This window comes from Eleginops maclovinus, chromosome 18 (assembly GCF_036324505.1).
Source record: "Eleginops maclovinus isolate JMC-PN-2008 ecotype Puerto Natales chromosome 18, JC_Emac_rtc_rv5, whole genome shotgun sequence".
NCBI lineage: Eukaryota > Metazoa > Chordata > Actinopteri > Perciformes > Eleginopidae > Eleginops > Eleginops maclovinus.
Window position 1 is genome coordinate 18,078,133 of NC_086366.1, and position 14,890 is coordinate 18,093,022.

Genomic DNA, 14,890 nt, shown 5'->3' on the forward strand with positions numbered 1-14,890 from the left:
AGGGAACAGGTGCAGATGGTGGGCTTGTTTGCAGCCCTTGAATAGTCCTTATGTGTGTTGATCTAACCCTGTGCAGAGAACAGGTGCCCATTTGTTTCCACCTGTTATGTGATGTTATAGTGTGTCAAACGTGGAGATAGATGGATCATATTGCCCAAAAACCAGAGATGTGGCGCGCATGACCTGAAAAACGTGAAGAAGCTTCACAGCCTTGATCCCATGTGGTATTATTTTCTCATTATGCAAAGTCCTTCCACTTAGCATTCAAGAGATTTGTAAATGTTTAAACCGCATCACTGTACAGCAGCTTAATGCTGCTTGTTCTCTGAGTGTCTAGAGAAAACAGATAAGTAAAAAGCACACCAGTGGCACATTCATACAAAAGGATATTTGTATCACTTGAAGTTGTGTTACGTAACAGTCATCTGTAGCTAGCTTCAGTTCCCACAGTGTACTGCTGCCTGTTTGACCACTTGTTGCATGGGTGTGCTATATTCTACAGTCCATGAGCATAGCTGGATTTAACCTTCAGCTGGTTTGTGCTAACATTAGCGCCTGATATCTATCAATTATTCATCTTGGCGTGCTCTCTACCTGTGCCAATCTAAATGTGTCTCACCATGGTAACAGCCCTGTGTCTCAGCCGGAGAGTATTTCAGCGACCGTTCTGACTCCAACCTTGTTTCTCAGTCCAGGCTGTTCTGCTCTGCTCCACATTCTCATACATGCACTGAGACAAACATAGACCCAGTAGACCTTTTTTTTTTTTTTTTAACTTAGGTCAACTTCATTGATTCATTTTGTTTTGAGACTTAGAGAAAAGTCTTAATTGAAAAAAAAAATTCTGCATTATTGATCACGGATCTGATCGGGTAGTTTTTTGTCTTGTGGTAGATGTATTCAGTGGCTAAGGCCTAGAGGTTTTTTTGTTGCTATCTTTTTTAACATATTTTGTAGCTTGAAATACACTAGTTAGTTTCTATAACCACTGTCACATCTCTATCTGTAAAATCATGTTTATATAGTTGAAACACTTCACATTTAGTTACAATATTTGACACAAAAGCTTTTCTGTTTTCTTAAAGTTTATAGTTGTAGTTGATACACCCAAAAATAAAAATAAATAATTGTGCATTTACTACTGAATGGTGATCCTCTATCTATCCGGATTTAGGTTATAAATTGACTCCGCAAATAACTGTGCACATTTATGTTGTCTACAGTACATGTTTAAACCTCGGGGCTGACTGTAGCAGATGTGAAGGTTTTTAAGATACATGTATTTTGGTTGAGCACTAGAGGGTGCACTATTACTGCAACATTCTTTGCTAGCTTGTGACATTTACAGTAATACTTCTTTACATGGCGTCACAATAGCATGTGTCCCAGTCACTCACATTTTTGTTCAGATTTTTTCTCATTAATTAAGATTATATATTATATATATAAAATAAAAATATATTGAATCTGAAGACGAATATACAGTAAGTGGGACAAGGTGCAGTTGCCTATTGAGCCCTGAGTGAGCAATTAATCATTTCTGATTAAAGTAAGTCCTAAGAATGTAAATCAACACACAAATTGAAAAACCTTCAAATATGAAACATTTCTAACTGGAATGGACATAGGGCAGGAAGACATGACTTGTGTGATATGTTTGTGTTTTGATGGCTATGAAGATGTGTATGATTAGGATTCCTACTGTTGGTATACTGACTTGGGATCCTGTCTTGCAACCCAAAACACAAAGCATGTCTTTAGAAGACACCTTTTTTCTTCGCTTGTTTATTTACTATAACAACATGAAGATTCTTATCCTGAAGGACGTTTTTTAAGTAGGTTAAGACCCTTCTCAAAACGAATTGTAATTCAGTCTCCTTTACTCTGCAGGAGTAGTAGAAACACGATGAATGCTCTTTGTTTTTTTTCACAGTTCTCTGTAGTGTGCTGCTGCAGAAGCATTCCTTTGTAAATGTTTTCTTTAGGCTACCTTTTCTTTGACAGGTGGATGAAAAGTGAACTGCTGGACTCATTAGACTCGGAGGGAAACTTGTTGCCAGGGGCTCCCTGTTGTGCTGCTGTTCTCTTTGACATACTTAAACTCTGTAAGTTCAGTCAGCCCTGAAGTTAATCATATTCAGTTGTAATGTTTGACATTTTAATGGTGGCCACATGGCTCTGTGTTGTTCTGCAACACAATTTTTCGTAACAAACACAGCAGTGACGTGAAAACAGATTGTATTGGCTGGTTGTTCCATGTTCTAACGGTGGTTTCTTCCTAAAACAGAAAACGCCTTCACCTCACCCAATAACACAGGGTGTTTGTATTGCTGATGTAGGTCACACTTGGAAAAACTGGTTCATGTTGTAGGTGTGTCCAGTTAATGTTCACGTCAGTGGTTGAAAAGACTGAATAGAGCCTAAGCTTCAGACTGTGTAAAAGTTTCTCTGGATTTACGTGTTACTTCACACCTTTCCTCAATGACAGCAGCCATAAACAGCAGGATATAGAGTAGTGGGAGACAACCTCAGCAGGACTGGATATTGAAGAAAGACTTGGGAATGCGCAGATGTTTTAAACTGAACTGATGGAACCAATGAGGATTTTCGCCCGTGCATGTTGAGGATTTATTTCAAACCTCTCTGAAAGTGAAGCAGAGTTATTGTGCAGCTTTAAAATAGAGTAAACGAAATTTAAGAAATTAGTTTGCGCCTCCTACGCTGCCAGATTAAGCCTTGAGTGTTTAGACTTTGATGTGTGGACTCCAAGACAAATACAGGATATTTATTCAGGAATGCCTCGTGGGCTTACAGTAGGCGGGGATGTTGTAGCTGTCAAAGTGGCCTCTTTTCCCCTCTCCCTCCCTCTTCAGTAATGACTTTGCCCCTCTCTTCTCTGCCTCTTGCTTTTTTGCTAAAAAGAGGTGGGGCTGTCTAAGTAATCCTATACCTGCCCAATTCATGAATGTTACTGTGACTTGCTGAACTGCTCTGACAAGTGCAGGGGTTAAAACACATCAGCAGACCGAGGCTGACAGCTGTAGATGCAGATATCTGCTGCCCGACCAAAGCAAGTTTGTGAGGAAGGAAAAGGAAGAGAAATAATAGACACTACACTAAAGGAAAGAGGGAGAAACCTGGCACAGCTTCAAATGACTTCTTTGGAAGAATGATAGAAGTATCTGAGGGCTCCCTGCCATCCAACATGTCTTTAGAAGAGAGTGAGACGGATTGCTCTGAGGGACGCGATGAGGTTGTCCTGGGGCGCATTGCCAACTTACCTCTGGATCCATTCCCACCTAGGGACTTCAGAGGGAAGTTCAAAAAGATGCGCCACAAGAAGAGGCCCACCATTCTTGAAAGTAGGTACCGCTTTGACTCTATGAAGCGCTGGTAATCACCGCAAGAACTCTGTTTTTAACCTGGCAGATATGTGTATGATTGAAAATTGCTGCGCAGAGGCAATGCAGGAATGTCAGCTACTAATACCATCACTTTGTGAAATTTCTCACCTCCTCATTGTATTTATCATACTCTGATATCTGATGGCTTGTTAATAATGGAGACAAATGTATCATACTATTTTGGATTTTATGTAGTTGAGCTCATTGTGCCAAATTTGCTTACCTTACTTTCTAAAATGTCTGTAGAAGTTTGGCTTTAAAGTAAATAGGGACATTAAAGAATATGTGACCAAGAAAGAGAAAAAGAAACTAGAGTGGCCAGGGGCAGAGAGTGAGAGTAGAACAGGGGGTCAAGTGTTTAAGCCTGATAACCAAAAAGATGGCTGAGCTGGACAGACATAGCTCACATTCCTTACCTTCATCAGAGCCTGATAATGGTTTTAATAAGTGCTTAATGTGTCCGAGCCATCGTCCACCTAAAGCCTATTTAAGGAAAAATGTTCAGGAATCAGCAATGCTTGTCTTATTTATTCACCTGTTGCAAGTGTTGCTTCAAATCTGCCACTGGTGAAGCTGCCAATGAATAGACCTGCGTAGCTAGGTTATTATCAAAGTAAGATTCCTGTCTGAGAGGTGACACAGATCCTATCCAGTGTGCCAGCAAACAGTCCCTGCTTTATGTCTAAATATTTGGGTGCAGTTGTGCCGACAAGTACGAGTTATCCAGATAAAGGTAGTCTGATATTTTCATGTTATCACTCTTATCTGTTATAATGTGAGGTGATACAAACATTGACTTTTCCTCTCTGGTATATCTGTTACTCTTTAGATCTGCTTTGACAGTTTAGATATATCTGCCTGATGAATGGCTCTCTAGTACAGTCACCTCAAATCTTTCTCCGATACAGCTACATAAACAAAATTACTGCTTTAACTTTTTCCTGTTTAGCAGCCTTGTTGAAAAAAGTCAAAGATTATTAAAGTCGGGAATTGCATAACCATTTTCCCTGACAGAGGGCCTCTCACTGGACAAGTCAGGCTGACCAAATTATAACTGATGGATAGGTCAGGGAAGTGAACTGTTTCCTCAGTGTTTAAGGAATCCATTTGAGCTGACCTCTGTTTGCTGTGACCATAATGGGCCAAGCAATTGTCCATAATTGGTCAAATTTGCTCTGATAAGGCTATCATATGCCCTTTCAGTGTTTATGTTCAGTTTTTATCCAGATCTAAGATTTCTAAACATGCCCAAATCATATCTGAGAACATAGTGGCTTAGCATTATCCTCAGCTTTATCAGAACATTATTACAATAATAGTAATTTACAGAGAGTCTGCGCTCTTATAATGAGACCGTATCTAGTTCAAATGCTTATATCGACTCAGTGTTAAGTGGTTGTATATTTGCTTTTGGAGCAAAGATACTGGCAGCATCTGAATTTAATTAATAATGTTCTGTCAGTAGATATGATAAAGGCATAGGTATGCTAAAAAAGACACCATAGAGGGATGAAGAAGAAATAAAAGACACTGATTGCGTGAAAGGTTTATCATACCAACCACAGCTTATCATATCCCTGTGAATTGTCACATACTACTTTACGTAAACTTTGGGAGCTTCTCTCTTTAGCTGTTACAGTATCAACCAAAAATGCAATATATAATTCAACTTCTGGTGTTATATGAAACAAACTTGTAGCCTTCCCCTTCAGATTTTCTATATACTTGATTTGCATAACCATCAGAAATGCTCTGCAAAGTGTACACACATTGTCACCAGTCATGTTTGAAAAGAGTGTTAATCATTTATGGTGTGACAAAATGAGTGAGTGTGTCACTGTGAGCAAGCTTAACAAGTTGCAAAAACAACCGTCATAAATGATGGCACAAGTCACAACGGCACTTTTGTACATGCTGGTTTATTTAGCAATGCCACATTTTAAAAAACAAATTCACCGCTGTGGGCAGGATGTTGGGATTATATACACAGAGGCATTGTAAGGAGCAGCCAGCAGTACTGCCAGGGTATAGTCAGGACAGCTGAGCCCCTGAAATGTGTGTTTACTAAACAGTGCAGCCAGTGATGGCTTCTTCATGGCAGAGTGTGTTATGTAATGAAGGGCAAGTGGCTGTTGCTGGTTGGACAGACAGACTGATAGGATTATACTAAGAGCTCTGAGGGGCAGTGGAGTAAGAGGGATTGGTGGATGTTTTATAGTCCATATGTTGATGACATGCATCTGATTTTTACAGAGCAAAATGTTGGTTTTAATCATTATACATCCAGGAAAAAGCAACAAGGAAGTGTATTTTTATTTAGATTGATAGTCAGACAGTTCGATTGATTTAACAGCATCAAAACAATGTTACGAAACATTTTTCTCTTTTCATTGATTCAATTTAATAGCATGATAAATAATGGGAAAATAAAACATGTTAAAAGACATAAAAGGGTTAAAAGCCATCAGTCAGCCCCTGATCCCATGCAGATCCCTTGTGTGCAGTTAATCCTGTCTGCTTGCTGATCACTAGTGTCTTCTTCTTTTCACTGTCCTCACAGATGTCGCCTGTTACATGTATATATCTTACTTCCCACGTTGTCCATATCCTCTGTCATTGCTGCAGCCTGTCAGATGCTTCCTGTCACACTGAAAGACGCACAAACCCAGCTTTGTCATCGTTATCAGGCCCTGCACGCAGACAAACAGTAGTTATTATTAACTGCACTCCGCTAAGAGGATTGCTTCCTGCACTCTCAGCCTCCGCGCAGTTATTTAAAGGGAGCTTGCATTGCCGCCCACTGCCTGCCACAGCTTTAGAGGGAGAGAAAGAGAGAGAGAGAGAGATGTCGAGAGAGTGTGAAAGGAAGGAGAGAGCGAGGGCTGATAGCCAAGGACAGGACACAAGAGGAGGGGTGAAGCAGTGCTTGTGTGTTTTGCTCAGGGTCTCGTCAGCACAGCATTGAGTGCGTCACAGAGAGGTGACAGCAGGCGCTACCTGCTGGTCCCAGCTCAGCTGCTGCTGCCACTGCTACTGCAGGGAAACCAAAAGTAGAGGGGGGACACTCAACGGGAAGCTGCAGCCATGGCCAGCCAGCAGGACTCAGGCTTTTTTGAAATCAGCATCAAGTCCTTGCTGAAATCATGGAGCGGCAGTGAGTAGCAGTTTGTCTCTTGTTGTTGTGTTTTTTGTCCTCAGCTGACAGAGCTGAGTGGCTGTCTGAGGCTGCTGCTCTACTGGGAACCTGACTTTATAGCCTCTTTTTCCTGTTGTGGTCTGACCTGGATGTGCTGTTGCTTGTTGCAGATTGAGCTGACTGTGTGTTGTATTGTTTAGCTCTCCAGTTGCTGCAAAGTTAGAAGCATTTTACTTTTAGCAACTGAGCACCACACTCCACAAGGTTTTCAGTCATCTCATGTCAACGGGATATAAATCCAAGTATCCAGCAATAGTTAATTTGCTCATTATACTCGGGTGCACAGCAGTGTTTTACAGTCACCACTCCTGTGATCAACCTGTGTACTGTTCTTCTCATTTTGCTAATGGTGATTCAGCAAGTCATCTCTGCTGCTTTAAAGTCTGGCCATATATTACTATATTATTAGTCTGTGAATATCAGACAGAATCTAAATAGCTCTTATGAGGTGCAAGGGCACAGTAATAGGATTAGTAGAGGTTCAGCCTTGTTGCGTATTCTGCCCAGAGTTGCAGCTCCTCTGCCTCCCATTGTGGCACATGAGGTTGAGATAGGACTCATCTCTGCATGTGATCATGGCATAATTCAGTTTTATGTAAGATATAGTAGGCGGACTATAAAGATAAATTCTCTTTGAAATAAGAAACAAACAGAAAGGTGGAAAAATAGGTAGTCATACAAGGATTTGAGACCTGAGCTGATGACACACAGTCTGCAGTTCAGATTCCTAATTACAATTTAGTAGCTATAGCCATTTCTAACAATACTTGAGATCTGAAGTTAGATGTGATAGCAGGTCTACTGCAGCCTGATGGCCCTTGCATATCTGTCAAATCTGAATAAAAGGAGATACAGTACCATGGAACATGTTGTGCTTGTAACATTGAGCCATCTTCCTATGATGTTGCATAATCGTCAGAGTGCATCACTTTGCTGATAAATGTACAGGCACTCATGATTGTATCACCAGCAGCAACCCACGGCTATGTGTTTAACATTTTTCATTTAATATGTGATCTCCTAATCTTATCCCTCTGCTCCCGTCTACATGAGCTGTTACATAAAGAATCACAAGATGGCAACTGGGACAATCTAGTTGATAAAAATCAAACTTAAAACATATATATTGCTGATATTGAAAATGACAAAATGGATGTGTATCTTTTTAAATGTTGATACATAACTGATCAGTGCGTAAAGACACGGTGTGTGTTTTCCTGCTGTCTGTTTGCACTGTGACCACGACGTAAACAAAGTCAAGGTCCTTTAGACAGTGCTCTCTGGTGTGTCCAGCTCTAATAAAACATTGACAACCAGCAGCACTGAACTGGCATTGTGCAGCAGCGGCGTAGGGTTTGGTGTTAAAAATGACTGAAGGCCGGTCCGCAATCAACCAATCAGAGCAGGAGATGGGCTGCAGTGAGCCAGTAAGCACAGCAGTGCCCCTCCATGAGAAGTCAATCATATTGTTCTCCAGGTCCCGTTATCTGTGTTATGACATGCTATCATGCCCATTTTTTCTGTCACATTTGACCAACATTTTTGAATTAGTTCCCACATTTTAGTCTGTTGCAACTGTGTGTGCAATTTGATGCTCATGCTGTTTTTTTTGAAGATCTAAAAATAGTTAATCAATGGTGAATGAAATTGCAAAAGAGTTTCAAAGACAAGTCTCTCCGTGTAGCTGCAGATACAGACAGACAAATGCTGGCGTTTTTGTAAATGAAACACTCTCTCACAGCAGGCGGCTGTTTTCAGCATGATGTCAGCCTGCTAAAACAGGGCTGATGGTCAATAATTTGGTCTGACATTTTAATCTGCTTTCCACAGAGGTCTGTAACCACTCTCTCACTCTCTCCCTTCTCCCTAGTTTTGTTTATTTTGGGACACTCAAACTTGTGATAACGTTTTAGTTTAAGGATGTTTTTGCTTCATTGGCACCAGCTGTTAACTCCTTTTTTGATAAATCTTTCAGGACAAATATTTAAACTCCAGACAGTGTTCCAGGAACTAATTTGAGTCATAGATTAACTGTGTGCTCTAGTGACTTGTTCTGAAATATAGTTAGTGTGTCACGTTTGGTTGTTAACAGGGACTGGTTGGTTCCTTTGACTTAAAACTGTTTCCTTTGACCTAAAACCATTCTACAACATTTTCCGGCTCATTACCTAACATGACGCACACTTTTTTACTAATGGCCATCTTTGATGGAGCATCTAAGAACAGAGTCCCTTTATACCCAGCCTTTAAGTATGCAATGTTCATACTGTACAGTGGTGGAGAGATGATTTAAAGAGTAATGTTTTGCATTGGTCAAAGCATGTCTTGCCCATTCCTCTCCCACATAAATGCAGAGTCAATGTTTCTCACAGCAGCTGGACAAAATACTCCCAAAGGGCTGAGTTGACACTGGAATTTCTGGTCCAGTAGAGGAGGTCAGTGGTATCTAAATATCCACCCACTCTGTTCACAAACGACTGCTAAAGTGGTTGTTTACCCAGAGGCACGGTATCTGCGGATGCATATAGTGAGCTGCATTCTTTTTTTCTTATGTGTGTGTGGGTGTGTGTGTAAGAGAGACACTTGTTAGCCTGTTTGCATTGTCCTCTAGGGCGCACCACCATGCTCAGGGTGTTTTCAGCATGGCAATGATGTAATGCACACTGTGCCCGAGCTCCTTGTTTGCAGAGTCACATGTCACGTCTGAGAGTCATAGTACAGTGCCCAAAGCAACAGACAGGCCATAATATTCACACTATTTTAAGCAATTGGCGTGGGAGTATTAAGATCTCACTTAATTCAAATGTAATTTTATCCTCCGGGTTATGCTCTGTAAAATATCCGTTACATCAAATGTGTGCATGCAGACTTAAAAACTGTTGCTTGAATTTACATGTAAATCTCATATGTTATTGATTTACTGTGAGGACTACAGTGACTTTAAATATTTTAGTACATGCCTAAAGTCAAGTGTGCCGAAGCAGTGCATAATCAACAATGGTGTTTACACTGCGGTGGGTCTGACCCTCGTGGTGTAGGATGGGTTAGGAGAGGGGAGGGTTGCTCCGTCAGTGTAGTGCGTACCCCAGGGTTAAATATAGTCCCACAACTATGCCACCATTGCATGTTGGACCTCATCACTGAGCTGTGCCTCAGCTAAAAATTCCTGCCTGACCTTCACTCTTGAAAGGCACTGGCTGGTCACAAGGCTAGAGGAAGCCATAGCAGAAGCAGCTCACCCACAGAGAGTAGGAGAGAGAGTGAGGGAGTGAGAGATTGCGTGGTCTCCCGTACCAAACACTACTCCCACATTTTAAAACACACCCGCCGTTGGCTCTGCGCGCCATGGAAACTATGCCCAGCTGGACAGTACCAGCTGATACACAAGACATGGACGTTGGTGGATTATACTAGCAAGCATTTGTCTTGATTCAGTACGAACCTGGATACCATCTCCTCCTTCCCCACTATGGACGGGACGGCTGTGTGCTGGAGTAAGGCCAGCGTCATCAGCTTCATCAAGGGCCTGGGTAGGTGCTGAGTTGCCACATGTGAGGGAAGCATGTTCTGAAAGCCATACGACATCGTCACACATGCTGGGCATTCCTTGACAGATTATCCAAGCGCCTCGTGTCCTGAAAAGATCAGAAGAAGAAGACTTGTTTACTGGTTCAACAGTGTCTTCAGGTTCTCTTGTGCAGCTTTGTCAGAGCTGCATACTCTGTACAGCCTCTTAAGCAACGCTGATAGGAACTTTGTTCAACTCCTGTATTTGTTCTGCATAACACATTGATGTGTATCTCATTGACTCTTGTTTTGTGCATATTTGTGTTCAGCTTCCTTTAAATTATTGTAAACGTGTTCAAAATTGTTGTCACTGCTTTGGACTGCTCTTTCGCAGACTGCAGAGTCCTTAAATTAAATAACCATTATCTGATTCATTTGCTAAATACAGACTTTAAGTTTTGTCTTGTCACAACATGACTACATAATTCAATTTCAAGGTTCATCAGGTCTGCATGTGTTGTGCTTAAACATAATTGTAAGGCCTCAATAATAACTCGCAAAACTACTTAGCCAAATGATCAGGGCTTTGCATTTACGTTATTATGCTCTAACCAAACCCACTTTTAATGGGAATTTAAACTCTTAATTTGATCTATTTTGCTCAATATGTGCTCCTGACAAAGTGCTGGCAGGATTTTGTCACTAGTGAGATGACTTCTTTCCAGTTACGTAGTTATGTATTGATTACATGCATACACTCAAACGGTAACACACTCAGGAGTCAGTAGTTGAAGGAAATGTGTCTCTCACTGTGAGGTAGTAAGTCTCCTCTGTCCTCTCTGAATATTTTACGCATCAGATTTACGGCTGCTGGTGAGGTGGACGTGCATTTAGGGGTTGTAGAGTTTCAAGCTAAATAAAACTCAGAGTTATAATGAGATGTTTGTATGCAGTTCTTCACTATATTTAGCACTTCTGTGTCTGGAAGCAGCAGAGTATAACGCTGAGGGACATTTTAACTTGTGTGTAAGTTTGGTTGGTTTTATGGCCTAAGCAAACCATCCATAATTAAACGTGGACCACAACATAACGCTGAGATGAAGGATGGTCACTTGCACAAGATTTTTGCTTCCCTCAAAGGGCAGTGACATCTTTGGTACGAAATCAAAACACCAGCTGCTGGCCATGGTGTTTTAATTTCCATATGCACTCTGCTCACTGTAGCAGTAGGAAAGAAGGAGCCGGCTCGGGGCAAGCCGGTGCCCTTTGGACAGTCTCCCTCAGGAATGTTCAACATGTTGGGAACTTTATGTCCATGTTTGGAAGCTTCTCAGTAATACTCTATTTGGCGATCTCTCCTTGTCAACAGATCTGTGGTCTGTCCCACTCGTTTTTGCTTCATTTGGCAATGTTTGACTTAACAAAATTGTTTCCTTTGTGCAGCCTCTCCTGTGGGGAACGGATACAGTAAACCCCCAATTCCTGCAGTCAGCTGTCCTCAGGGAGAGAAGGGTCCCCCAGCCATGATGCCCATCAGCATTGACCCGGAGAGCAAGCCGGGCGAGTACGTCCTAAAGAGCCTGTTTGCCAACTTCACCACAATGTCAGAGCGCAAGATTCGCTTCATCATGGCCGAGCCGTTGGTGAGTCCTCAGAGAGTGAAGGTTTCTGCTCAGTGTGTCCTGTAGTGTTGCAAAAGATACAACACATAAAATAATGTGCTGTTGGTCTTGTCTAAGGGGAGTGAGGTCATGACATTGGTACTCTTTAACAGACCTCCAACTCTTTTTTCCTTGTAAATATTGCAACTGCTCATCAAAGGTTGCATGATTTAAGTTGCTTGGAGTCAAATGAAAGCTTGACTTTCAGACTTGCAGATTCTGGCTGTTAAAAAGGCAATACATTTGACAGTATTAAAAACAGAAAAGATTAGAAGATATTTCACAGAAAAAAAACAAGTTTTCTGTTTGAGAATTTGGTTTTTTTCTTGTTTGCTGCCTTGTTAGTCATGTCATGACCCCTTGTGGGTGTCCTGACCCCCAGGTTGTGAACTGCTTTAACAAGGTCAGACAGGAAGCCTGAGAGACTGTAGCTTTCTTAACTGTAAGGAACTAGTTCATACAATTAAAACTTTAACCACAAGTACCTGTAAAGTAATATAAGTAAAAGTAACCATACAACTGGACAATGTGTTTTGTAAGGGTCCACAAAGCAATAGAGAATAACAGATTTATGTTTAAACCAATCATCATTTTTTTATGCTTATCCTTTTTTATGTTCACCCTGTCATACGCTGATATTTGTTTTTTTGACAGAAAGCAGGCTGACTCATGCTAGTGAAGCCCTTAACAATTTAAACTTCTCTGTGATATACTACTGTGAAAGCAATAGGCATGCAAATGAGTCTCGCACACACAGTGTGGAGAACATGACTACCTTGTCATATTTAATTGATGTCAGCTGAATGCACAGTGGTTTGTGTAGGCAGGAGCTCCATCAGCACAAAATAGGAAGCATACATGCTCTAGTGTTTACAGGATACAGCTGAGTTAAAGCATGAGACATTTAGGGCTGTGATAATCCGGGAGAAGTCAGACTCACTGACATAAGGTCAGTAAGAAGAGAAATTGTAGAGAGGATTGCAGGAATATTATGAAAGAATATATTATAGCAGAACGATTGATCAGCATGGTTTTCCCAAACTTCCTGCCAGATTTCTTGCTGATTTTTATGCAGGAATTAATATATGAACTATATTTCCCAGTACAATAGGACTTCATTGTATTGTTACTCTATGGGCTCTAAATAGACATTGTTTTCATGAACTAACAAACATTATTTTTTTTATTAATTCATTAATTGTTAAATTTATCGAAATATCCAGAAATAAAAGAAAATTGCCTATAATATTTTTGCTGAGCCTAAGGTAACATCTTCAAATGTCTTGCTTTGTTTAAACAAATAATCAAATCCTCCCAATGTTGAGTATGACAAAGAAAAGCAGTTTCTCATGTAACAGAATCAGAGAAGGTTTGGCTTTTTTTAAGAGACATTTACAAATCAGAACTATATAGAGTAATTGCTTGGATTTAAGCTCAATGTCTAATCTTTAATACTTGAATTATAAAATAGGTTCAGGCTTGAATATTAATGAGCAAATAGTCTTATAATTGAATGTGAAACTGACTTCTGTCTGATTAGATCCCTTTTAATTATATTATGAGTCACATGTCTCAGTAACTCTTATCATAATTTATGAATAAAGATACTCACTAATGATCATTTCAAGAAAATTAGATAAAGGATAGTTCTGATAACAAATTCTTAGAAACCTTTTGTCTATTGGAGCTAGAAGTCTAATGTTTAGGACCAACAACAGCTGTCATAAATAATTCTGCTTGTAGACAGGCAGGCAGGCCGACAGAGAAGAGCCACTGCACCACTCACCACCTGCTCCCAGAACCACTTTAGTATCTTACGAGTGCTGCTGAAAGTCAACAGACAATGACGAGCTGATCCATATAACTAAGAAAAACCATAGCTGTAGCCTTATGTCCCCAGAGACCATATCATTGTTCAACCTGTGTTATGTCCCAACTTACAACAGGAGTACAGAAATAAAAATAAAATGTAGAAACATAAATATGATATAAAGACAATGCATACTATGCTGTAGTAATTTATACAGATTGTACAAGGTTGAATATACTGTAGGTTTACTTGTGGTTGCTATGGCTGTCTCCAGTTTTAGGGACTGTGATTTATAGGAACCTGTTAGTCACCAGTCCCGGTCTGCAGGGAAGTGTTAATTACCACAGAGAAAGTGAACACCCCCTCATGTCAGTGTAACTCCCTCTAAAGAGCTGACAGTAGGATGTCTCTCTCTGTTTTTCCTCTCAGTGGAGAAATGGCTGTCTTATTTGTTTTAGCTCCGCCTTGTAGTTATTGGTAAACAGTTGTCCTGTTTATCCTCATCATCCAGGTGAATTTGTTCTTCTTAATCCGGCATCATCAACGATCTGTAGTGAGTAATAATGAATCAGTACAGAGAAAATGTACTAGTTGCTTGCAGAAAAGGTTATAGTAAAAGCTTATGCTGTATATCTGTGAGGTAATTCACAGTATTCCTGCTTCAGCCGGCCACTATTGGCAGTGAAGTCCTTTAAAGGTAGACACTGCAAGAAGCATAAACTTTTCTGTTATTCTAACACGGATGAGCTTCTCAGATGCGTTTTTTGTCAAGACAGATCTGACTAATAGCTGTTTTGGATTAATCATCAAGTAAGTGATGTGCTGTGATGTGGCTGTCTGACCATTGAGACATTAGAGGGATGAATGTGGCAGAGCAGAAAAGCGAAAACGAATTCAAAGCAGATGCTTCAATTTGTGCAAGGATAGTTTAGGTGGGAAGTCTACATAGTGTTGATGTAAACATAGTGATATTGCTGTTGATAATAAGGCAACCAAAGTTAAAAAAGATGACATACATTTGAACCTATGCTACGTTCATCTTTATCCCGGATAGATTAGATTATCACTTGATGTAGCTCTTGTGTGTTTAATTGAAACCAATTCACATTATACTTTTGTTTTAGTTTTTATTAAATTTGATCTTACTGCTAACCCACTGACACAGACCTTTATGTGTGGCAAGTGCAATAGTTTGGACCCAATAGGTAGTTCTTTTTTGTTTTGTAATTTAACAAGACGAACATTATAGTTCATGGGTTTTTCAGTGATTGTAAACAGAAGACTTACAGTAAATATTAATAATTCATGTCAA

The 14,890-nt window shown here is 40.3% G+C and overlaps 1 protein-coding gene across 1 annotated transcript in view; it reads left to right on the top strand.

The window, feature by feature from the left end:
* The first annotated feature begins 2,972 nt into the window (after window positions 1–2,972).
* Window positions 2,973–14,890, top strand: part of frya (furry homolog a (Drosophila)) — a 43,294-nt gene continuing 31,376 nt past the window's right edge. The window contains exons 1-2 of the mRNA XM_063906732.1: window positions 2,973–3,362; window positions 11,551–11,750. Coding sequence (XP_063762802.1) covers window positions 3,170–3,362; window positions 11,551–11,750 — 393 coding nt within the window. The 5' untranslated portion in view covers window positions 2,973–3,169. The remainder of the gene's footprint in view (window positions 3,363–11,550; window positions 11,751–14,890) is intronic.